This window comes from Hippopotamus amphibius, chromosome 15 (genome assembly GCF_030028045.1).
Source record: "Hippopotamus amphibius kiboko isolate mHipAmp2 chromosome 15, mHipAmp2.hap2, whole genome shotgun sequence".
Lineage (NCBI taxonomy): Eukaryota > Metazoa > Chordata > Mammalia > Artiodactyla > Hippopotamidae > Hippopotamus > Hippopotamus amphibius.
The window spans coordinates 3,183,495-3,207,406 of NC_080200.1; the positions used below are offsets into that span (position 1 = coordinate 3,183,495).

The 23,912-nt window shown below is 53.9% G+C and overlaps 2 protein-coding genes across 6 annotated transcripts; one reads left to right on the forward strand and one right to left on the reverse strand.

The window, feature by feature from the left end:
- The first annotated feature begins 308 nt into the window (after window positions 1-308).
- FSD1 (fibronectin type III and SPRY domain containing 1) lies at window positions 309-11,943 on the forward strand. The gene is made up of 13 exons (XM_057709238.1): window positions 309-456; window positions 1,426-1,521; window positions 1,688-1,819; window positions 2,953-3,054; window positions 3,746-3,768; window positions 3,970-4,091; window positions 4,632-4,841; window positions 8,683-8,781; window positions 9,587-9,746; window positions 10,101-10,180; window positions 11,101-11,352; window positions 11,455-11,543; window positions 11,642-11,943. Exons 1-13 carry the CDS (start codon window positions 442-444, stop codon window positions 11,750-11,752), a joined length of 1,491 nt encoding a protein of 496 aa, XP_057565221.1. The 5' UTR covers window positions 309-441; the 3' UTR covers window positions 11,753-11,943.
- Window positions 11,944-12,305: 362 nt separating this feature from the next.
- STAP2 (signal transducing adaptor family member 2) lies at window positions 12,306-23,702 on the reverse strand. Of its 5 annotated transcripts, XM_057710456.1 has the most exons (13): window positions 23,498-23,700; window positions 19,394-19,465; window positions 19,132-19,254; window positions 16,078-16,134; window positions 15,478-15,578; window positions 15,012-15,146; window positions 14,587-14,656; window positions 14,393-14,495; window positions 14,202-14,267; window positions 13,072-13,227; window positions 12,891-12,983; window positions 12,736-12,810; window positions 12,306-12,463 (listed from the first exon to the last, which is right to left on the reverse strand). In XM_057710456.1, the coding sequence occupies exons 1-13, from the start codon at window positions 23,597-23,599 to the stop codon at window positions 12,321-12,323; spliced, it is 1,296 nt and encodes a 431-aa protein (XP_057566439.1). In that variant the 5' UTR covers window positions 23,600-23,700; the 3' UTR covers window positions 12,306-12,320. The 5 variants fall into 5 exon arrangements, with proteins under 5 accessions (XP_057566439.1, XP_057566442.1, XP_057566441.1 ...); XM_057710459.1 differs by lacking the exon at window positions 12,891-12,983 and having other exon boundaries at window positions 23,498-23,702; XM_057710458.1 differs by lacking the exon at window positions 12,736-12,810 and having other exon boundaries at window positions 23,498-23,701.
- Window positions 23,703-23,912: the final 210 nt, after the last annotated feature.

The window sequence follows — 23,912 nt, forward strand, 5'->3', positions numbered from 1 at the left end:
AGGTTGTGGCGGGAGGGGGATTTGCGGTGGAATTCCAGTCTGAGTGGCAGCTGAGAAGTTGTGTGGGTCAAAGAGTGGGGAGATTGAGGCACTAGGACTAGGGATAGGCTCAGGGTCACACGGCAGTCCAACCCAGGCATCCCGCCTTCGAGTTCCAGTCTCTCTCCAGCTCAGGCATCATTAGCAATGTTGCCTGGTATGACCCAGGCTCTGGGGGTCTCGGCTCTCGGCGACCCCGGCGCAAGAAGGACTACATTTCCCAGCTTGCAGCGAGGGGCGCGCCTGCGCGCTGCGGCCAGTGATGGAGCGCTGACTGGGGGCGCGGCGGCGGCGGCGAGGGCTCGGCGGGCCATTGGCTACCGGCAGCGGCAAAGGCAGCTTGGGGACTAGAAGAGCGAGTGGGGCCCGCGGGCCGGGCCGGGGACGACCTGGGCTGCAGCCATGGAGGACCAAAGGGTAAGACCGGGGCGGGGAGGGGCGGGGCGGGGCCCGCGGCGGGGGTGGACAAGAGAGGGGACCAAGTGATGCCGCAGAGCCCTCCCCGCCCCCCGCCTCAGCTGCTCTGCGGCCAAGCCCCACCCCGCCGCAACCGCGCCCGGATCTAGCCCCCATTCTGGACGCAGCCCCCCCCCCCCACCCTCGCCACGACACCACATCATCTTGGCCTGGGTTCAGGAGCATCCCCCCGTGTCCCCCACGCCCGCCCAGTATCCTGGACCCAGCCTTGACTCCTTCCCCCACGCCTTCCACCCGGGACTGCGGACCAGGTGTCCCGGCCCCCGCCCCGCCCCGCCTCGCAGGACGCCCCGCCAGCTCAGCACAGGTGACCCCACCAATCCAGCGCCCCCAGGAAAAGGACCCGTCGGAGGTTTGGGTTAGGGGTACAGGCCCCAGCAGCATCCTCCCACGTGGCCTCCTTCCCTCCCGCATCCCCTCCACCAGGCCTCCTTGCCTTTCTCCACTTACCTGGTCTCTCTCACCTCTTCCTCAGGTACCTCCTTTCTCCTTGCTAATCCTTTTCCCCAGATGAGCCCATGGTCTGCAGACATCCTCTTCCTCTGGGGTTTCTTTCCCCAAGCTATCCCCTCACCCTGTCATGCCCCACCCTCAGGATGTAGGTACCTGGTTGAAGGCTTTGTGCTCAGGCAGACCTGGCTGGGGATCAGGATCTGTCCCTTCCTGAGAAGCTCTCTCAGAGCCTCAGTTTCCTCCCCTGTGAAATGGGTGTGCTCAGAGTGCCCAATGCCTGCCTGCTCCCTGAGGGAGCTCCGCCCAGGGCCTGCTGTTGGCGGGTGTCCAAACTCCCTGACACAGCGGCCCCCACATCCCCTCCCTGGATGCCTGGAGGGCAGAATGGGGAGCCTCAGGTCGGGGAGCCTGGCCAGGCTGAGGGGCTTACCTATGTGAGTGCTTCCCTGGGGGCAGGAGGCTCTGCGGAAGATCATCACGACACTGGCTGTGAAAAATGAAGAGATTCAGAGTTTCATTTACTCCCTCAAGCAGATGCTGCTAAACGTGGAGGTGAGGAAGGCACCCCCCACCCCAGCAGGGAAGGTGGGAGGGGCAGCCATAGGAGCTAACGTGCTGATGGGACTCTGGGCCAGGCTGCCACGGCCAGGCCTGTTTCCCCATCTGAGCCCCGGCTTTGCCAATCCTGGCCGTTCTGACCGCACAATGTCTCTCCAAGGCCAACTCAGCCAAGGTGCAGGAGGACCTGGAAGCCGAGTTCCAGTCCCTCTTCTCCGTCCTGGAGGAGCTGAAGGAGGGCATGCTTATGAAGATAAAGCAGGACCGTGCCAGTCGCACCTACGAGCTGCAGGTGTGTGCGTGTGTGTGCGCGTGTGCGCATGGTGGGGTTCTCCCGAATCCCCACCAAGACGCCATCCCCCGTCGCACCCCTCACAGTCAGCAGAGCCCAGCTGGCCTCAGCATCTTCCTCCAAACCAGCTCCTGCTGCCGTGCCCCTTCCAGGAGATGCCTCCCAAGTGTGTCTCTAGTGTCTAGAGCCAGACCCTCCCGTGGTATCTGCCATACCTGCTTTTTCTTTTCTTTTTTGGCTGTGTTGGGTCTTCATTGCTGCACACCAGCTTTCTCTAGTTGTGGCGAGCAGGGGCTACTCTTCGTTGCGGTGCGTGGGCTTCTCATTGCGGTGGCTTCTCTTGTTGCAGAGCACAGGCTCTAGGCACGCTGCTTCAGTAGTGGCACACAGGCTCAGTAGTTGTGGCTCACGAGCTCTAGGGCACAGGCTCAGTAGTTGTGGCGCACAGGCCTCGTTGCTCCGCAGCAATGTGGGATCTTCCTGGAGCAGGGATCGAACCCGTGTCCCCTGCGTTGGCAGGAGGATTCTTAACCACTGCGCCAGCAGGGAAGTCCCAACACCTCCTCTTTTCCCTGGGCTCTTTCCAGCCCCCTCCTTGGCCATGACCTATCAATCCCCCACCCACCTGCTCTCCCTCTTAATCCCCTCTCCCATCCACCCCTCCTCTCCATTGCTGCAGCCCCACCCCTACATCTGGCAGTTCCTCCCCACCTGTCCTCATCCAGCACTTCCAATTTTAAGCCCTTCCCACTGGTGCCCCAGATCTGAGGGTATCACCCCTTGCCAAACACCACCCATGGCTCCCCTGGGGTCTCAGATTCCAAGGTGGGGTCACTGGGGCTGCACCAGCATCTCCTGGGCAACCTCCTAACACCCCAGATTCCCATCTCTGGGGAATGTGGAGCCCCGGGCTCAGGTGTGGCCTGGGCATGTGCCTTCCTGGGGAAGGGATGCCCAGGTGGTTCTGATGCCCTGCCCGCAGAGAGGTCCAACCTCCCTCCAGCCTCCCTCTCCCACCTGGAGTTGGAGAAGGGCATGGTACCCTGGATCCTGAAGGCAGTGGGGAACCCTGGGAAGGTTTGAAGCAGTGGAGTGAGGTGGTGTCTCTTCTCTCGGTGCCATGCCACCTTCAGAACCAGCTGGCTGCCTGCACCCGAGCCCTGGAGAGCTCTGAGGAGCTTCTGGAGACGGCCAACCAGACTCTGCAGACCACAGACAGAGAGGTCTTTCCTCAGGTGGGTGCCTCTGAAACCAGATTGATAGGGCTGTCAGATAAAACACAAGATACCAGTGACATTTGCATTTCAGATCAACCATGAGTAATTTTTCAGTCTAAGTATGGCCCATGCAATATTCAGTCTACGTACATCCCAAAGATCACATGGGAAAGACACTAAAAAAAGATCTTCGTGGTTGATCTGAAATTCAAATTTAAGAACGAATAAAGTTTTTAGTATAAGTATATTTCATGCAAATGTTTAGTATAAGTATTTCCCAAGTGTTGCATGGGAGATAGTTACACTGAACTACTTATTCATTATTTATCTGAAATTCAAATTTAACAACAAATATTTTTTTAGTAATATGTCATATGCAATATTTAGCATGTGTGTCTGAAATATTGGATGGGACCTACTTATACTAAAAACATCATTTATTGTTTATCTGAAATGCAAACAGCTGGGCATCCTGTATTTTTATTTGCTAAATCAGCTAACTGTATGTACTGAGCACTGGGAGGGAGGTGGGGGTGGGAGCCTGTCTTTGCCCCCCTATCCCTTCAGGGCACGACCAAGGTTTTCTGCCCCAGTGGTGGGGCACTTTGACACATGGACACCCGGCTGGGCCTCAGTCTTCCTGTCTGTGTATTGGCTGTCTGATTCCGTCAATACAATTCCTTGAATTTTATTCTGTCCCTCTTTCTAGGCTGCCAAGCAGATCAAAGATGGGTAAGATGCTGGGCCCTGGCTCCCACCCGTTGCCCCACCCCTGTTGTGAAGGTGGGAACGCCCAGGTGAGGGTCCCTCGGCCCAGAGCGCTGGACGGGAACGAGGGGGAGGGTTCCCCCGACACACACCTCAGAGGACTAGGCCTGGGCGTCCACCTCCTTCCCTGCAGTGTGCAGGCTGCCTCCACCTCCTTCCCTGCAGTGTGACAATGGCCCCCGCCTTCCGGCTGTCATTGAAAGCCAAGGTCAGCGACAACATGAGTCACCTCATGGTGGACTTTGCACAGGAGAGGAGGATGCTACAGGCACTTACGTTCCTGCCTGGTGAGAAGGGAACTCACTGGAGGGCCAAGATTGCAGGGAAATGGTGGGGGAGTCTGAGGGCCCGTGAGACAAGGCCTAGAGTAAGGCTGACAGCCATTTGTGGAAACCCGAGGAGGCCCCACCCTGGGGTGGAGCCCTGAGAATTCCCACCCCCCAGTGGGTGGAGCCACGAGGAAGCTCCACCCTGTGGCAGAGCCTTGAAGAAGCCCCACCCACCAGGGGGTGGAGTCTCGAGGAGGCCACACCCCCCATTGGTAGCATTCTGTAAATGTTCTACCTCCAAATGGTGGAATCCAGAGAAGGCGCAGCCATTGGTTGGTTGAACCCCGAGAAAGCTCTTCCCCACCCTCCAACCTTTTGTGAAACCCCGAGGAGATTCCACCCCTCAGGCCCCAGAAACCCAGAGTGGCCCCGCCCCCAACACTGGGATCCGGAGGATGCCCCGCCCCCAAGAAGGGGTGTTATGTGGGCGGGGTTACAGCAAGGCCCGCCCCTGCAGGCGCACCACCCTGACACCCCTCTCTGCTTGGTCCTGGGCAGTGCCTAGCGCCCCTGTGATCGACCTGGCCGAGTCCCTCGTGGCAGATAACTGTGTAACGCTGGTGTGGCGCATGCCGGACGAGGACAACAAGATTGACCACTACGTGCTGGAGTATCGGCGGACCAACTTTGAGGGCCCGCCTCGCCTCAAGGAGGACCAGCCCTGGATGGTCATCGAAGGCATCCGGCAGATGGAATACACCCTGACCGGTAAGGGCAGCGCGGCCTTCCCCATCAGTCAACCTGGGGCTCGTAGGCGATCTTCAAGGCGCGTGGCGTGTGAGACAGCCCGGCTGGGCTGATGGGAAGTAGCAGAAATAACAACAATGAAAACAATACTGGTGACAGCCACCGCACCGTGTGTTGAGGGCTTACTCTGAGCTAAGCATTTTACCCACAAGTAATGGATGTACTTATCACCACCATTTTACATTTGAGAGAACTGAGTGAAGCACAAGGAGACAGGACATCCTCCATCCCTGTCTTATCTCTGTCATCCAGCATCTGTTCATTCATTCATTTTTTAAAATTAAGTAATTTATTTATTGGGTCTTTGTTGCTGCACACCGGGTTTCTCTAGTTGCAGAAAGCGGGGGCTACTCTTCATTGTGGTGCATGGGCTCCTCGTTGTGATGGTTCCTCTTGTTGTGGAGCACGGGCTCTGGGCGCGCCGGCTTCAGTACTTGCAGCACATGGGCTCAATAATTGTGGGTCACGGGCTTAGTTGCTCCGCGACATGTGGGATCTTCCTGAAGCAGGGATTGAACCCGTGTCCCCTGCATCGGCAGGCAGATTCTTAACTGCTGCACCACCTAGGAAGTGCTCATTCAGTCATTTTGACTTAGTGCCTGCAGCGTACCAAGCGTAGTCCTTGGAGTAGTGCGTGAGCAAAGTGGGTGAAAATCCCTCCTCTCGTAGAGCTGGTTTGGGGGTGGGGAGATTTCCTTGGCAGTCATAAGAAAGCAGAAAGCCTGGGGAAATCCATCCAGCTGGTAGGGGAGGGCCTGAAGGAGGGTAAAATCAGGGGTCCCTAATGAGCTAAGAAGCCCTCCGGAGCCAGGGGAAACCCTCAGGGGCAGGGAGAGTCTTGCTGACAAGATAACTATCTCCATGGCTCTTGGGCTGTAATCAGCCTTCTCCTCGTCTGTAATTAGCATACATGGTTAATAAGGAGGATGCTAATTGCAGGAGAGAAAAGCCAGCAGCCAGCGAGAGGGCCTGAGAAGCTCTTGGCTTATCCTTTGCGTGGGAATCAAAATAAACACATCCCATGTTTCCCCCAATCTTTTTTTATTGTGGTAAAATACACAAAACGTGAAATGCACCCTCTTAACCATTCTTAAGTGTACAGACCGGCTGTTCCGTGTACTCACGATGTTGTGCTACCCTCATCCCCGCCATCCTTCTCCAGACTTTTCATCTTGCAAAACTGAAACTTTGTCCCCTTTAGTTTCTTTTTATTTTTAAGATTTTTTTTTTAAATTTATTTATTTATTTATTTTAATCTATTGGCTGCGTTGGGCCTTCGTTGCTGCACGAGGGCTTTCTGTAGTTGCAGAGAGCAGGGGCTACTCTCCGTTGAGGTGCGTGGGCTTCTTATTGTGGTGGCTTCTCTTGCTGTGGAGCACGGGGTCTAGGCACGTGAGCTTCAGCAGTTGTGGCTTGCGGGCTCTAGAGCGCAGGCTCAGTAGTTGTGGCGCACGGGCTTGGTTGCTCTGCGGCATGTGGGATCTTCCTGGACCAGGGATCGAACCTGTGTTGCCTGCATTGGCAGGCAGATTCTTAACCACTGTGCCACCAGGGAAGCCCAGGTTTTATGTTTGTTTATTTTTGTTGTTTTTAATTTAACTTTCTGACCATACCGCATGGCTTGCGGGATCCTGGTTGCCTGTCCAGGGATCAAACCCACACCCTCAGCAGTGAAAGCACAGAGTCCTAACCACTGGACTGCCAGGGAATTCTCCCGTCCCCATTAGACACTAACTCCCATTCCCCTCCCCACAGCCTCTGGCACCCACCATGCTACTTCTGGTCCCTGTGATTTTTACTACTCTAAGTACCTAATATAGGTGGCATCATACAGTATGTCTGGCTTATGTCACTGAGTATCGTGTCCTCAAGGTTCATCTACGCTCTAACCTATGTCAGAATTTCCTTCCTTTTTAAGGCTGAATGCTATTCCATTGCATGGCTATACCCAGCTTTCTCCAGTAGTGGCAGCTTACATAACTAGAGTTCAATACCAGAACCAGGAAGCTGACGTGGGTACATTCTCCAGTGTTGATTCACTTTCCGCCAGTTTTACACGCAGTTATTCGTGTGTGCGTGTGCAATCCCGTATGCAGTTTTATCCGACGTGTAAATTCGTGTAACCACCACCACCGTCAACATGTAGATCTTCTCCATCACAGGCTTCCGGATGCATCCCCTGTACCCCTCTGGCCTTTTTCAAAATCCATAGTGAGTGAATTCCTCAGGGCAGGAAGCTGAATCCCTCACCTCTGTAAATAAACTATGGGGGTATTTGCAGTTCACCTACTATATCGTTGACTATTTGGAAGACAGGAAGGTTTTGGTTAAGTGCTTATAACTTATATTCTGCGACCCGTCTCATCCTCACGTGAACCCTGCTCGGTGTGGGGGATATGATTGTCCGGTGGCAGACTAGGAAACTGAGGCAGGCGCAGTCAAAAGTCAGATGGGTTCATGATTCTGAAACCCAGCCTCCTGGATGGTAGTCTTAGCTCTGGGGCAGTAGATGGCGCTGCTGAGCAAACCACAGAACTCTTAGAGAAGGGGATCCAACGAAGTGAGGCAGTCTTGGGTGGGAGCCTGGAGGAGGTAACAGCCAGGCTGAAGCTAAGAAGAGAAGAAGGGAGACCAGACTTCCAGGCAGAGGAACAGCCTGATCAAGGGCTCAGAGGCCAGAACACTGAGCCTTTGTGTCTGGAACTAGTTAAGTTTGCAGAGGGAACATCTGTAAGGAGAAGGGAGAGGAGGCACGGGGACTTTACCCTGAGTGCAAGGGAATCTATGGGAGGTTTTAGAGCAGGGAGTACCAGGTATTGTTTGAGATGCCCAGAGGGTGAGTATCCTGTGGGGAACACCCAGGAGGCAACTGGACATGTGGTCTGAGCTAGAGGTTGGGCCGTGGGTGCTGTGGGTGGACAGATGGTGTCTGAAGGGTGAGAAGGGACGGTTAGCAGAGTGAGATGAGTAGGGGTCCCAGACCGAGCCACCCAGACATTTGAGGGTGCGGAGGAGCCTACAAAGAAGACAGGGGGAGCGATCAGAGGGTGGGGGCAGGCAGGAGAGGGCAATGCCATGACTGCCAAGGAGAGAATGTCCCGTGAAGGAAGGAGTGGTCAGCCAGGAGATCCCACAAGATGAGGACAAACAAGGCCAGAGGAGGGAGAGGAAGTGAGGAAACCGAGAGGGGGGTGTGGACAGCTCTCCAAAGAGGTTTTACTTGAGGGGGAAGACAGCTTGATAGTTGCTTTTATTTTGTTAAGATTAGAAGAAATTAATAATAATTATTTAAAAGGATATAAATAGAGGGTAGGATATATTCTAGTAGTAGGAAAAGTCTTTAAGGAACCAGGCGTGGCCAGATCCAGGGGTTCCAGCAAGTGACTCATTCAGCTCTGTTCCTGACACTTGTTGGCTCAAGGGACGACATTCTCCAGGAGGCTTGCCAACACACTGGCAAATTTTCACACTAGGAGCTTCCTCCTGGCTGGGCAGCCCAGAGGAAAGAAGGACTCTGCCTGCTGTAATACTGGAGTCTCAGAGCAGATTTTGATTGGCCAGTTTGGGTCATGTGCCTATCCCTGGACCAATTGGTGTGACTGAGCCATAAAGCATCCTGATTGGCCAGTCTGGGTTGGGGGTGGAGCCAAGTGATAGCCCCACAAGTGAATGAAGGCAAAGATGGTTTCTCAGGGATGTCATTTATAAGGTGCTCCTTAGAAGGAGGGGTGGTGGGATTACTGTGGGACGTGGGGGCCTCTAATCTATTGCTCAATGTTAAGATTCCTCTGTTGCCTCGTAGGTCTCAAGTTTGACATGAAATACATGAATTTCCGTGTGAAGGCCTGTAATAAGGCAGTTTCAGGCGAGTTCTCCGAGCCAGTGACCCTGGAGACACCAGGTGACTGGCTCCCACCCCTCCCCTGGCTGTGACTCCATAACCCATCACTCCCAGGGCCCCAGGGACTGGTGTCTAATGAGAATCTTCTAATCAGGGTTCTGTAGCCCTTTTTGCCCTGGTTGCCAGGAAGCTCAGTGCTCCGTCCACAGTATATCCCTTAGCCTGAGTGTCTGGTATAAACTTGGTATTATTCTTTGCATTTACAGTTGATCCCATTATACCTGGATGGTTTACACACACACACACACACACACACACACACTTACACACACACTCTCTCTCTCTTCCAAAAACATAGCTAAGTGCTCTATAGAATTGGGAATGGGATATCAGTACTGAAGACAGATTTCTTAGCCTCCTGTAGTGACACCTTTGCAGGTCCGGATAGGAAGTCCTTCTGCAATCTAGCTTAACTCTGTCTTGCTGTAGCCCGGCCCCTTTCCTGGGATTAATCCCCCGTGGAAGCACAGGGCAGCACAGTTGTTTGAAAATGGCTTCAGACCTGGAAGACCTTTAGGCAACAAGCTCTTGGCCTTTACTCCTCTGGCTACATGTTCTGCCCTGTCCACTCTTCCCCATCTTGTCTCTCTGTGCCTTTCTGCCTGTTGACTCTATATGTCTGTCTCTGAACCTTTGTCTGTTGGTCTGTTTTTCTCTCTCTCTCTGTCTTAGTCTCTGTTTCTTTGTCTCTTTCTGTTCTCTGTCCCTGTCATGGTCTGTGTTGGTCACTGTCTGTCTCTCTCTGTCTCTCTCTGTGTCTCCGGGTTTCCCCATCTCTGTAACTCCCGCACCTGCCCGGCCCCAGCGTTCATGTTCCGCCTGGATGCGTCCACATCCCACCAGAACCTGCGAGTGGACGATCTCTCCGTGGAGTGGGATGCCATGGGCGGGAAGGTGCAGGATATCAAAGCCCGTGAGAAAGATGGCAAGGGGCGGACGGCGTCTCCCGTCAACTCCCCAGCCAGGTAGCCTGCCCCCTCCCCTCCTTGAGTCTCTGGTGGAGGAGATCAAGCTGGATATGGACACACAGAGCCCAGAGTGGTCAAGGCTGGGGTGGAGGGAGGGACATGGAGCTGGGGGAGCCCAAAGAGTGAATGAAGGGAGAGGAGACTTTGAAGTGGGTTTTGATGGTTGAATAGGAGTTTTCCAGATGAGGACGGGCACAGATATTTTCTGACATGAAAGGCCCGGTGTATATAAAGAACCACATTCAGTCAAGGAGTGCTGAAAAGTTCATGGTGGCTGGGGTGGACCAGGGAAGCCCTCCTATGGGAGAGGTGAGGTCTAAATTGAGACTTCCCCCTCCCTGTCACCCACAGAGGTACTCCATCTCCCAAGAGGATGCCCTCAGGTCGTGGGGGACGGGATCGCTTCACAGCTGAGTCCTACACGGTGCTGGGTAAGGAGGAGGGAAGATGGGAGGAGAGAGAACTCTGGGCAGAGCCCTGATCAGGGGTGGTGGGAGGGAATTCCTTTGGCTGGGGAAACCGAGGCAGCTATCAACAAAGCTTCTGTGGGAACGGTCCCAATAACATGTTATTCTGACACTGGAGGAATGGGGAGATTTGGGGCTGAGGGATTACTGGGGGGAATCAAAGCTTCTGGGTGCTCTGGACTGGGAAGTGGCTGGGCAGGAACGTGAGGGAGGATTTGCTGGGGTCTGGGGAGTAGCTGAGACTCGGGGAGTAGCTGGAAAGAACAGTTGCCTGTGGAACAGCCGGGTTTATGCAGGAGCTGAAGGAAGACAGGGCCTCGGGGAGGTGGCTTAGGGTGAGTGGAAGAGCCAGGGAGTTGCTGAGCCTGAGAAGTGGAGAGAATGGCTAGGATGAAAGGAGGGGTTAGCGCTGCAGGACTGATTGGCTCCTGCGAAGGAGAAGCTGGAGTCCAAGGAGGAGCTGGAGTTTAGGAGAAGCACCACCGTCCAGAAAAAGAGCTTGAAATAGAGGCCGGGGTGTATGGGGAAGCCAGTGTGGTCTGTGACATCTGGCAGGTGGTGGGCGGAGGGGCCAAAGTTAGGGAGTAGCTGGTTTCTGAGGATGAGTGAGAAGAGCAGGAGCGGGCGGAGGAGAAGCTGCAGCTAAGGAGTAGCTGGCTCAGGGAGTAGCTGGGGCAGCAAGAATCTGGATCCAGGGTCCGGGGAGGATGTGGACATGGGGAGTAGCTGAGATCTAGCTGAGTCTTGGAGAGGATCTGGATTTAGTGACTATCTAGGGAAGCCTGGAGTATCCGGAAGGAACAGCTGGGGTCTGGCTGCTGCTTTGTGAAAGGGCACCTGGGATCCGATTCTACCCGGTCCCTCCTCCCCGCCCCACCCTACAGGGGACACGCTGATTGACGGTGGGGAGCATTACTGGGAGGTGCGTTATGAGCCGGACAGCAAGGCGTTTGGCGTGGGGGTGGCCTACCGCAGCCTGGGCCGCTTCGAGCAGCTGGGCAAGACGGCCGCGTCCTGGTGCCTGTACGTCAACAACTGGCTGCAGGTCAGCTTCACTGCCAAGCACGCCAACAAGGCCAAGGTGCTGGACGCCCCCGTGCCCGACTGCCTGGGCGTGCACTGTGACTTCCACCAAGGTGACCCTGAGCCCCCGCTGACCTCTCCGACCACCCTGTCTGCCGTCTCTCTGCCCAGACCCCTCTAACAGGTCCCCCTGTCCCTCTTGCCCTCCACCCCAGGCCTCCTGTCCTTCTACAATGCCCGCACCAAACAGCTGCTGCACACCTTCAAGGCCAAGTTCACACAGCCGCTGCTGCCGGCTTTCACGGTGAGGTCTCCTCCGCGGCCCAGGGGTGAGAGGGGGTGTTGGCGTGAGGGCTGGCTTCACTGCTGAGCCTCTCTGCCCCCCCTGCCACTGTCCCCCAGGTGTGGTGTGGCACTTTCCACGTGACGACGGGCCTGCAGGTCCCCAGCTCTGTGCGCTGCCTGCAGAAGCGGGGCAGTGCCACCAGCAGCTCCAACACCAGCCTCACCTAGGCCCCCGGACCGCCCATCAGCCGGGCTGATTTCAGGGGCCACCTCCAGGCCTCGCTGTTTCAGTTGGGCGCCCTGCTCTCACTTGCTGCTTGGAGCCTTAACTCCTGACGGGGGTCACCAAAGGGGAGTGGGTACTGGGGCGGGCCCTCCTCCCCACCTCACCTCCTAATAAAGGTCAAACACTGGCCAGGCGGTGCTGCTGGTTTTTCGGGGCTGGGTGGCACTGGGTGTGCCTGGCCCTCTCTGGTCCTCAGCTTTCTGGCTGTAAAATGGGCTTCCGTTGGGAATTCCCTGGCGGTCCAGTGGCTAGGACTCGGCGCTTTCACTGCTGAGGCCTGGGTTCAGTCCCTGGTCAGGGAACTAAGATCCCACAAGCTGTGAGGCACAGCCCGGCGGCGGCGGTGGGGGGCGGGGGGAAGGGCTCTTCTTACACGGTCAGGAGGCAGGTTTCGCTGCGCTGAGGACCACTGGGACTAAATGGGGCCAGCTGTGGACAGCCATCCGACAGAGCCCGCACTGCCCCACCCAGTCAAGCCAAACACGCACAGGTCCAGGGGTCATGTGAGCTTTAATTCTGGGAGGAGGGAGATGACTGAGTGATATGCTGTGCTTGGAGGTTGGCCCGCTGGTCCCCCATGCGCTCGGCTGCGTGCTCCAGCGCCCGCCTCCTCTGCAGTTTCTCCTCCAGCTCTGCTGTGAGATCCGTCAACCCTGGGAGTGAGGGGTGGGGGTGGGGGGGTGGTCCCTGAGGCTTTAGGGGCACCGGGGATCCCCAGTCCTGGCTGTCCCCTCTTATATCTGCCTACTACCACTGCAGAATTCTCGGGGCCTCGCATAGAATGAAAATGTGTTCAGTGGACATGAGGAATTTCAAGATGGACACAGCAGAGCGTTAAACCAAGCATGGAAGGTTCCAGAGTTGTGGTCCTATGTGACCACATGGGTCCCCCTCTTGTGAAGCCCACCCTGCGTTGACCCCTTACCTGTGGCGGGGGAGAAAGCCTGCGCTGAGCTGACTACCGGCTTCCTGGCCAGGCCACTGTGGAGGCCTTTGGGCTCTGGAGGAGAAGGCAGATGAAGGCTGAGGTCACCCCTCGGCTGGATGGGGGAGGGGCTGGGAGGAGGGACCCCCCCCTACCTGACTTGGGCACAGTGGGCGGCTTCGGAGGCTTTGCCTGAAACATGGCTAACTTCCTGGGCTTCGGGACAACTGGCCGACTAGGGGGAAGCACTGCGGGGACAGAGATGTGGCACGTCACGTCTGGTCGTTAGCCTGCTCCCCGTCCCCTACTCTCAGCCACCCCTGGTCCCCCACCCACCGGGCTCGTTCACATAGTTGGCGGCTGGGGCATCTCCAATGGGGATCACGTAGTTCTCATCCTGGTTCAGCAGTGGGGGCAGCTTGTCCTGACTGGACCCAGGCGTGATGGATGCAGGAGGCAGCTCCTTAGGGCTGCCCTTGGGGGGTGCAGGACCTGGTGGGAAGCTGTGGTCACTGTCAGGGCCCACATGGTGCAGGAACACCTCAGGGTGGGGATGTTTGTGCACCCCTGGATACAGGCGTGTGTCCCCGGGCATGTGTGTTTCTGCACGTGCCCATTTACCAGTCTCTGCGTGTGTGTGTGTGTGTGTTTCCCTACGTAGCATAAAGATATACTGGGTGAATCTGCATGAATGGAATATATGTAAAGGGTTTACACACATGCGCGTGCAGGACGCTGCGTGGATGCTAAGGTACATGCTTGGGTGCTTGTCTATATTAGTGTGTACACGCATGTCTGAATTTGTTGCTCGTGAGTGGATACGTCTGCATTTGTGTATGTACACATGATGGTGGCTTCCAGCATGTCTGTGTGTGCTACATGGGACTAGAACTGTGTGACACCCGTGTTCACGCATGTGCGGAGCCACTGTCTACCTAGGAGCTTCCAGTTACGCAGGTGGACACATCCAGGTCTGTGTTCATGAGTGCGGCACGTGTGCATGTATGTACATCTGTGCCCATCGTGCACGTGGGGTCCAGAGCATCTGCCGAGCCCAGGGAGGACCGTACTGCTCACCCCGCAGAACTGTCCAGTCTCTTCTTGCTTGTAATCTGGACCACCTCCCACCCTGATTTCCCATCTCGACCTACCGCAATCCTGTGAGACCTTCAGCAAACACCCCCTCCTCCGGGAAGTCCCCCCTACTCTGCCCTGCCTCTTCTCCCCAATTCTAGGTGCCGCCCCCCCCCCCCCGCCCAGCCCCAGGTTCGACCCCTCAGGGCTGGGAGCGTCTGTGCCCAGCCATGCCCACCCCCTCCATAACCTGGAAGCCCCTAGAGGGCAGGGTCTGGGTAATTTCTGGGTCCCTGCAACTCTGGGTAGAAGATTGGCTACAGGTGGCGCCATGAAGTTCCTAGGTCTTGGCCCACTCTGCCCCAGAGGCGGCCGCGGGGAGGGGGCATCACCTGGGCCGGGGGCCGAGGACGCCACCCACACACTCTCCCCATTCTCTTTATCCGCCTCCGCGTAGCCTGGAACAGAGAGGGCAGCCTGGAGAAGGCACGACGGCTAGGGGCTGACCCAAGGGGGTCCGCGTCGGGGAGGGGGCGGGAGAGGCGTGGACGGGGCCCCCCGAGTTCCCTGATGCTGTACCAACCTATCACTTTCTCGTAGTCCTCGTCCAGCAGGAAGGGCACCAGCGCCTTATTGGTGTGCGACACGAAATAGTTGACCACTGCGTCGAGCGAGGTGCAGGAGAACTGGGGTCAGACAGGAGATGCTATCAGGGCCGGCGGGGAAGGGGTGCAGACCCCACCATGGCGCGTCTCGTGACCCGGGTCCAGCGCTCACCGGCTCCTCCACGTCGATCACGTACTTGGGGCCCTCGCGCTTCACCTTGTAGTGCCGGACCACCTGCGTCCTGCCAGAGCAGGGGGCGAGGGCGCGGCCTGGCTGAGGACAAGGAAGGGCCCCGCCCCTCGCCCGGGCCCCGCCCCCAGGGAGGGCCTAAGCCCGCCTTGCTCCCCGCACGCTGACCATGCCCAGTCCTGGCGTGGCTCTCTGAGGGGGACCAGGTCCTCGAAGGACTCCATCTCCTAGAAGGACCCTGCCTCTGGTCCTGGTACTGCCCCCCAGGAGGACCGTGCCCCGAAGGATTCCACCACGGGGAAGGCCCCGCCCCCGGCTCCACATTCTGCTTGCCCCCGCCCCTGTGTCTGACCACGCCCCCTCCCCGACGCCCCTCCCATCCCGGCGCCGGGCCCGCGCATGCGCACCCGTTGAGCGGCTGGAGCGTGGTGACTGACACGCCGCCCGCGCCGTCCCCGCTGGGCCGCAGCAGCAGGTTCCCGCAGTCGGGGTAGCGCTCCAGGAGCAGCTGCGCCTCCAGTCGGCTCACTTTCAGGAAGCACCTGGGGCGGGCCGCGTCAATCACCAGGCCAGGCCCCGCCCCCAGAGACACAGCCACACCCTCCCTACGTAACCCCGCCCCTGGGCACCCAGCCTTGCCCTCCCGTCCAGGACCTCCTTCCTGGAGACCCTGCCTCGCCCTCCAGTCCCACCTCCAGGCACCTAGACCCGCCCCAAACACCCAGTAGGGCTCCCAGCTGTGGTACCTAATCCCCGCCCCTGCCCGGATGCAGCCTTGTATTCCAGACCCAAAGCTTGGAGACTCCACTCACTGCCCTCTCCGGCCCCCTGCTTTCCAGCCTGCCACCACCCTGGAGACCCTCGGGCACTTACGAGGGCATCTCGACCGCACGGCGTGCCTCCTCTTTGGCCAGGACCTCGGCCATCATGTACAGGTGTCCGGGCAGCAGGGTCAGGTTGGACGGGACACGGAGCTGAGGGGGGATTGCGGCGTCAGGGAATGGGCGGCTGTGACCATGTCACAGAGGGGCAAACTGAGGCCAGAGTGCGGATGGAGCCAGGATGGGAACCCAGGTCTGGGGGCTCCAGAGCCGCCTGACACCTCGGGGGCAAAGAGGGCTTCTAGAGGACTTCGGTGATGGGGAGGAGGACAGAGCAAATGCCAGCATGCAGGGTCTCAAACTCAACGGCCTGCAGGGGCCAGAGGCGGAACAAAAGAGTAACAGGGAAATCGGGAATGCTTGCTAACCCTCCTGCTTTTTAAGTGATAGCAGCTGACTTTTAAATTTATAGCACTTCTTTGGCAAAACAAAAGATATTTACAGGCTACATCTGGCTCATAGGCCTCCAGTTTGAGACTAGCGTGCTATACTTGAGAGGTTTGGGGAAAGAAGGATGGAAATTAAAAAGAGGATTTCTGAGCAGACCCAGTGGGGAATAGGGGAGAGAGGGGCCAAGGGTGACCACTCTTACCTCAACCACCGTCAGGATGAAGCCTTTCCACATCTCCCGAGACTCCAGGCTCTCAACCTGGAGAGGGAAAGAAAAAGATTGTGTCTAGTCATCTGTGAAATGGGAGTGAGGAATGAGTCCCTGTTTCCAAGGGCTGTTTTGAAGATTAAGTGAGTTAAAACAGGTTAATTCAGGATGATGCCTGAATATGTCCCCAGTAATGTGAGGCACTATTATTCTTTAATGTTACCACATCAACATTAAAAAAAAAAACATAAATCAGATCATGTATCTCCTATGCTTGAAACCCGCCCTTGACTCCCACCTCCCTCACATTAGAAGCCCAGGTCCTCGGTGTGGCCCACAGGTCCTGTACAACCTGCCCCTGTCCCCTCCTTGCCCTCATTCGTTCCCTCTCTCCCCCCTCTTTCACTCTGCTCCAGCCACAGGGGCTTTCTTGATGTTTGTCCAACATGCCAGGCACAATCCTGCCTCAGGACCTTTGCATGGGCTAGCTCTCTTGCTGAAGAGCTATTTCACAGATATCCACAGTGCTAGCTTCCTCACCTCCTTCAGGTCTTCAATAAGGCCTTCCCTGATCACACCTCTTAACATTGCAACCCTGACCCCTCATCCCCTTGCCCTAGCTCTTGTCTCCCTAGCATCTACCACCATCTGACACTCCATATGTTTCACACATTTATATTTTTCAGTGTGTGCCTCCACCGCTAGATGGTAAATTCTACAAGGGCAGGCATTTTTTGTTTTTCTTTTTTTTCTTTTGAATTGAAGTATAGTTGATTTACAATGTTGTGTTAGTTTCAGGTGTACAGCAAAGTGATTCACATATTTATATATATGAGATTCTTTTCCTTATAGGTTATTGCAAAATACTGAGTATAGTTCCCTGTGCTATACAGTAGGTCCTTGTTGGTTACCTATTGATATTTTATATATATTGGTATGTGTATGTTAATCTCAAATTCCTAATTTATTCCTCCCCTCCCTTTCCCCTTTGGTAACCATAAGTTTGTTGTCTATGACTGTGGGTCTATTTCTGTTTTGTATATAAGTTCATTTGCATTATTTTTTTTTAGATTCCACATATAAGCAATATCATATGATATTTGTCTCTGTCTGACTTACTTCACTTAGTATGATCATCTCTAGGTCCATCCATGTTGCTGCAAATGGCATGATTTCATCCTTTTTTATGGCTGAGTAATATTCCATTGTATATATGTACCACATCTTCTTTATCCATTGCATCTGTCGATGGACAGTTAGGTCGCTTCCATGTCCTGAGTATTGTAAATAGTGCTGCAGTGAACATTGGGGTACATGTATCTTTTTTTTCCAATAAATTTATTTATTTATTTGTTTTATTGGCTGCGTTGGGTCTTTGTTGCTGCACGCGGGCTTTCTCTAGTCGCCACGAGCAGGGGTTACTCTTCATTGTGGTGCGCAGGCTCCTTATTGTGGTGGCTTCTCTTGTTGCGGAGCATGGGCTCTAGGTGTGTGGGCTTCAGTAGTTGTGGCACGTGGGCTCAGTACTTGTGGCTCTCAGGCTCTAGAGCGCAGGCTCAGCAGCTGTGGCACACGGGCTTAGTTGCTCCACGGCATGCGGGATCTTCCCACAGCAGGGCTCAAATCCATGTCCCCTACATTGGCAGGCGGATTCTTAACCACTGCGCCATGTAGGAAGTCCCCCATGTATCTTTTTGAATTATGTTTTTTTCCCAGTATATGCCCAGGAGTGGGATTGCAGAATCATATGGTAGCTCTATTTTTAGTTTTTTAAAGAACCTCCATACTGTTCTCCATAGCAGCTACACCAATTTACATTCCCACCAACAGTGTAGGAGGGTTCCCTTTTCTCCACACTGTCTCCTGTATTTATTATTTGTAGACTTTAATGGTGGCCATTCTGACTGGTGTGAGGTTATACCTCATTGTAGTTTTTTGTTTGTTTTAATTTTCTTTATTTTTTGGCTGTGTTGGGTCTTCGTTGCTGCATGCAGGCTTTCTCTAGTTGTGGCAAGCAGGGGCTACTCTCTTTTTTTTTTTTTAACTTTTCATTTTTTTAATTTTTTACAATAAACTGCATATGTTTAGAGTGTACAATTTGGTATCCCAGTCTCCCAATTCATTCTCCCCCCAACCCTCCCTGCTTTCCCCACTTGGTGTCCATATGTTTGTTCTCTACATCTCTGTCTCTATTTCTGCCTTGCAAACCGGTTGATCTGTACCATTTTTCTATAGTCTACATATATGTGTTAATATACAATATTTGTTTTTCTCTTTCTGACTCACTTCACTCTGCATGACAGTCTCTAGGTCCATCCATGTCTCTACAAATGTCCCAGTTTCATTGCTTTTTGCAGCTGAGTAATATTCCATTGTATGTATGTACCGCATCTTCTTTACCCATTCATCTGTTGATGGACATTTAGGTTGCTTCCATGTCCTGGCTATTGTAAACAGTGCAAGCAGGGGATACTCTTCATTGCGGTGCGTGGGCTTCTCATTGCGGTGGCTTCTCTTGTTGCAGAGCATGGGCTCTAGGCACGTGGGCTTCAGTAGCTGCTGCATGTGGGTTCAGTAGTTGTGGCTCAAGGGCTCTAGAGCGCAGGCTCAGGAGTTGTGGCGCATGGGTTTGGTTGCTCCGCAACATATGGGATCTTCTTGGACCAGGGATCAAACCAATGTCCCCTGAATTACCAGGCGATTCTTAACCACTGTGCCACCAGGGAAGTCCCTTGCAGGAATTTTTAATTGTCTTAGTCACTGCTATGACACTAGAAGAGTGTCTGGCACACAGTAGGTGCTCAATAATGTTAGCTGAAAGATTGGACGATGGCAGTGATGATCCTTGCAGATCAGATCTTGTTCTTGGCGCTTTACACATATCATCCCATTTTTCAGTCAAGGAAACTGAGGCCCAGAGAGGTTAAGTGACTTGCCTAGTGTCACCGATCCAGTGATAAGTTCTGTGTGACTGCATGCTAGTGTGTGTTAATGGTGGGTGTGACAAGAAGGGAGGATCTCCCACCAGCCCCACCTTAAGAGACCCACCTTGAACTTGATCTCCTGGTTCCGCAGGACCAAACAGAAGTGGGTGCGAGGGTCACGGGAGCTCCCCCAGGGAGTTTCATCTGTGAGCTTCACAAACGTTCCTAGGTCTAGCTTCTCCACATGCTGGGGGCACAGAAGACAGGGTCTGAGCAGCAGGCCTGTGGCCCCTCAAGCCCCCTGGCTTGGACATACCATCCACACCCTCTGCTTGGTCCCTGGGGTCAAGGTGGACCAATTCTTGAACCTTCATTTCCATCCTTACCTGGGAGTCCCGATTGCTATTGTAGAAATAGAGAGTCAGGCCCTGGAGGCCTGCCCAGAACTTCCTGTAATCCTGTGGACCAGAGGTGGAGAAAGAGAAGGAGGTGAAGTGGCAAAGCTGGGTATCTCCATTATACTCTGCCTAAGGACATTTGCACTGGCTATTCTCTTTGCCTGAACACTCTTCACCCAGATCTTTACATAGTTTCCTTCATTGCTTGCTTTAGGTCTTTGAACCATTGTTGCCTTCTTGGGGAGGCCTTCCTCATCCGTGGCCCAGCTTCTAGGGATCTGTTACCCTCTGAGAAAGGACCAAAGGGAATCTGCAGAGGTGGGAGCTCTGAGAGTAATTTGTGCTAATTCACTTTATGGTATTCCGTCCATCCACCCACTCATCCATCTATTCACCCACCTACCCATCCACACATACATACATATAACCCCCTGTCCCCGTATCCACCCCATAAATACTTATTGACATCTCCTAGGTGCGAGGCACTGGGCTAGGTGCTGTGTCTACAGTCAGAATTTCACAAGACTGTGGACACTACAAGGGCTGCAGATTCAAGATTTCCCCCTCAGGATTCTTTTTTTTTTTTTTTTTAATTTTTTTTTTTAATTTATTGTCTGTATTGGGTCTTTGTTGCTGTGCATGGGCTTTTTGTAGTTCTGGAGAGTGGGAGGTACTCTTCCTTGCGGTGCACAGGCTTCTCACTGCAGTGGCTTCTCTTGTTGCAGAGCACGGGCTCTAGGTGCTCGGGCTTCAGTAGTGGTGATGCGCGGGCTTCAGTAGCTGTGGCTCATGGGCTCTAGAGCACAGGCTCAGTAGTTGTGGCTCACGGGCTTGATCTTCCTGGACCAGGGCTCACACCTGTGTCCCCTGCATTGGCAGGTGGATTCTTAACCACTGTGCCACCAGGGAAGCCCACCCCCTCAGGATTCTGAATTCCAAATGTCCTAGCTCTCTGGAGGCTGAAGGAGCTGATGCAGCTCAGATCATAAGATTCTAGAATTTTTTTTAACCATATATTCCCTGAGCCCCTACTCTGCACCCAGCTCTGTTGCCAGCAAAATAATAAATGGGGCATGGCTTCTGTTTCTAAATGGATGATGGTTGCAGAGGATAGAGAATGCATAGATACTAAAATCTTCCAGAGAAAAGAAATTAGCACCCACAGGGAGAGAGAGATCTGGACCAAGGGATCACAGAGGAGGAGAGAGGCCCTCCAGCTGGGAAATCTGGGAAGACTTCCTGAATGAGGAGGTATTTTATTTTATTTTATTTTTTAAGTAATGAATTAAGTAATTAATTTTTATTTATTGGCTGCATTGGGTCTTTGTTGCTGCGCTTGGGCTTTCTGTAGTTGTGGAGCGCAGGGGCTACTCCTCATTTCAGTGCACAGGCTTCTTATCAAGGTGGCTTCACTTGTTGTGGAGCACGGGCTCTAGGTGCACTGGCTTCAGTAGTTGCGGCACACGGGCTCAATAGTTGCGGCTCATGGGCTTAGTTGCTCCGCGGCATGTGGGATCTTCCTGGACCAGGGATTGAACCCGTGTCCCCTGCATTGGCAGACAGATTCTTAACAACCGCACCACCAGGGAAGCCCCAAGAGGAGGTATTTTAATTAGTCGATGATGAGGATAGCTCTTATATTAACAGCGATGCACCTGTCAACTCATCCATCTGCCCATCCATCCATCCTTTTATCCACTTATGTGTCCCCCCACCCATCCATCCACCTCCCTACAGGCCTCATTTTATTACACTTCACAGATATCGTGTTTTGTTTGTTTACAAATTGAAGATTCATGGGGGAATTCCCTGGTGGCACAGTGGTTAAGAATCCACCTGCCAATGCAGGGGACACGGGTTCAACCCCTGGTCTGGGAAGACCCCACATGCCGAGGAGCAACTAAGCCTGTGTGCCACAACTGCTGAGCCTGCGTGCCTAGAGCCCTTGCTCTGCAGCAAGAAAAGCCACTGCAATGAGAAGCCTGCACACCACAGTGAAAAGTAGCGCCCACTCACTGCAACTAGAGAAAGCCCGTGCACAACAATGAAGACCCAACACAGCCAATAAATAAATTTATTTAAAAAAAACACACAAATTGATGATTTGTGGCTACCCTGTGTTGAAGAAGTCTATCACCACCATTTTTCCAACAGCGTTATTTTTAAATTAAGGTCTGTACACTTTTTTTTTCAAGATATAGTGCTATTGCACACTTAATAGTTTCTAGTATAAACATACCTTTTATAGGCACTGGGAAACCAAAAAATTCATATGCCTCACTTTATTGCAATATTTGCTTTATTATGGGACTTCCCTGGTGATCTAGTGGTTAAGACTCTGAGCTCCCAGTGCAGGGGGCCTGGGTTTGATCCCTGGTTAGAGAACTAGATCCTACATGCATGCTGCAACTAAGAGTTTGCATGCTGCAACTGAGACATCCACATGCTGCAATAAAGAACCGGCAGCAGCCTAAATAAATAAATAAATAAATATTTAAACAGTATTCACTTTATTGTGGTGGTCTGGAACCAAACCTGCAGTGTCTCTGAAGTATAGCTGTATTTATCCATCCATTCACCTGTCTGTCCACCACTCACCCATCTGTCCATCTATAGGTACATCCTAGATCCACACATACATTTACCATTTACTGAAGACCTGCTATGCGCCAGGCAGTGGGAATAGAGCAGGAAGTGATTAAACGCACACGGTCAGACCTGATTTGTCATGCACCAGCTATGTGCTGTCCGTTGCATGTTGTTTAAGCTCTCTGTGCTTCAGTTTCCCCACCTATAAAATGGCGATAATGATACTGCCTGCTTGGGACTTCCCTGGCGGTCCAGTAGTTAAGACTCTGAGCTTCCATTGCAGGGGCCGTGAGACTGTTGTGAGAACTGGGTGAATTAAGGCACGCAAAGTGCCAGTGTTGTACCAAGTCACATCCTTGGCACGCTAAGGACTACCCTTCTCCTGTAACCGTGCCTGTGGCCTTCTTCAACCTATTTTATTTTATTTTGTTTTTTATTTTACTATTTTATTTTATTTTATTTTATTTTATTTTATTTTATTTTATTTTATTTTATTTTACTCTCTTTTCTTCTATTTTATTTTTTTTGGCCACACCATGCTGCACGCGGGATCTTAGTTCCCCTAACAGGGGTGGAACCCACGTCCCCTGCAGTGGAAGTTCCTAGTCTTAACCACTAGACAGCCAGGGAAGTCCCTTCAACCCATTTTATAATAGAGAAAACTGGAGCAGAAAGATGCAGATGGCCTGGGAGTCAGGATGTGGAGTCAGGATGCGCAGAGCAGGGATGTGAACCTGGGGTCTCATCCTCTGGAGCCCTCGCGCTCTTTCTTAACCCCTGAGATCTCCTGCCTGTGGGTGCTTACTAGGCTGGGGAGGATATGGATGCGAGCAGGCAGAAGGAAAGGAGGAGGAAACTGCCAGGGCAAAGGCGGGGAAAAGCCTGGCTGGTTTGGGTCCTGGTAGGAAATGAATATGGTGGATGGGGAGGAGGATGGGCGTTAGTGGGACCCGAGGGGCTGGGCTTTATTCTGAGGAGGACACACAGACACACATAGACACACACACACACACACACACACACACACACACACGCACACGCACGGCCCCTGGCCAGTATCTGGTCCTATGGGACAGAGCCTGGATTAACTCTCACTGTCCCCGCTCGCAATCTGTACCAACTTTGACCCCTGTGTCTGAGGTTCACAGAAGTAGCTCAGGGCTGGGGGAGGAGGGAGGCATGGGAGTCCGAAGACTCCCCATTTCCTGGAGTAAGTCGCTGATCCTGTTTGTATCCAAGAGAGACAGAAAGAGAACAAGACAGAGAGAGATGGAGTCAGACAGGGAGAGACACAGAGAAAGAGAAAGAGCTCAGATCAGAGTCAGAGACACAGAGAGAGACAGAGACAGATGGAGGGACAGAAGCTTTCCCAGCCCCCAGCCCGTGCTCTGCCCCACCCAGCACCCACCCCATCCTCCCTGGCCGGCTGGAGAGGTCTAGGCTCAGAGAGGTGCCCCACCTGCCCGGGCCGCCCAGCAGCACCAGCTGCCTGGCCCGTCTTACCCTGTCTCGAGGTCCCTTCTTCTCCAGGAAGCTCTCGTGGTAGTGGGAGGGCAGGCTGCTCTTAGACTTGGGGACCCGGGGTGGGGTCAGGGCCAAGGCCATGGTGGCCTGGGTCTTTGGCCCGGCCTCTCCCTCCAATGGGTGCCCCAGCTGAGCCAGGAAGCAGAGAAACAGGTTCCAGGGGAATTTCCTCTCTTCTTTCAGCTCACAAGCTCCCTCCCCTGCCCGCACTGGGCGGAGGCTGGGCCCGGGCAGGTCCAGGGATCCTAGGGAAATCCTGGCCTCTCTGGTCCCTGCAAGAGGTCAGGGAGACCTAGCTGGAGTCAGGGAACAGAGGGGAGAGTTGCTGGGAGCTGTCAGTGGGAGGGCATCAGGAGGGGACCTGACTAAGCAAAGGAAGAGAAAGGAGTCGGGT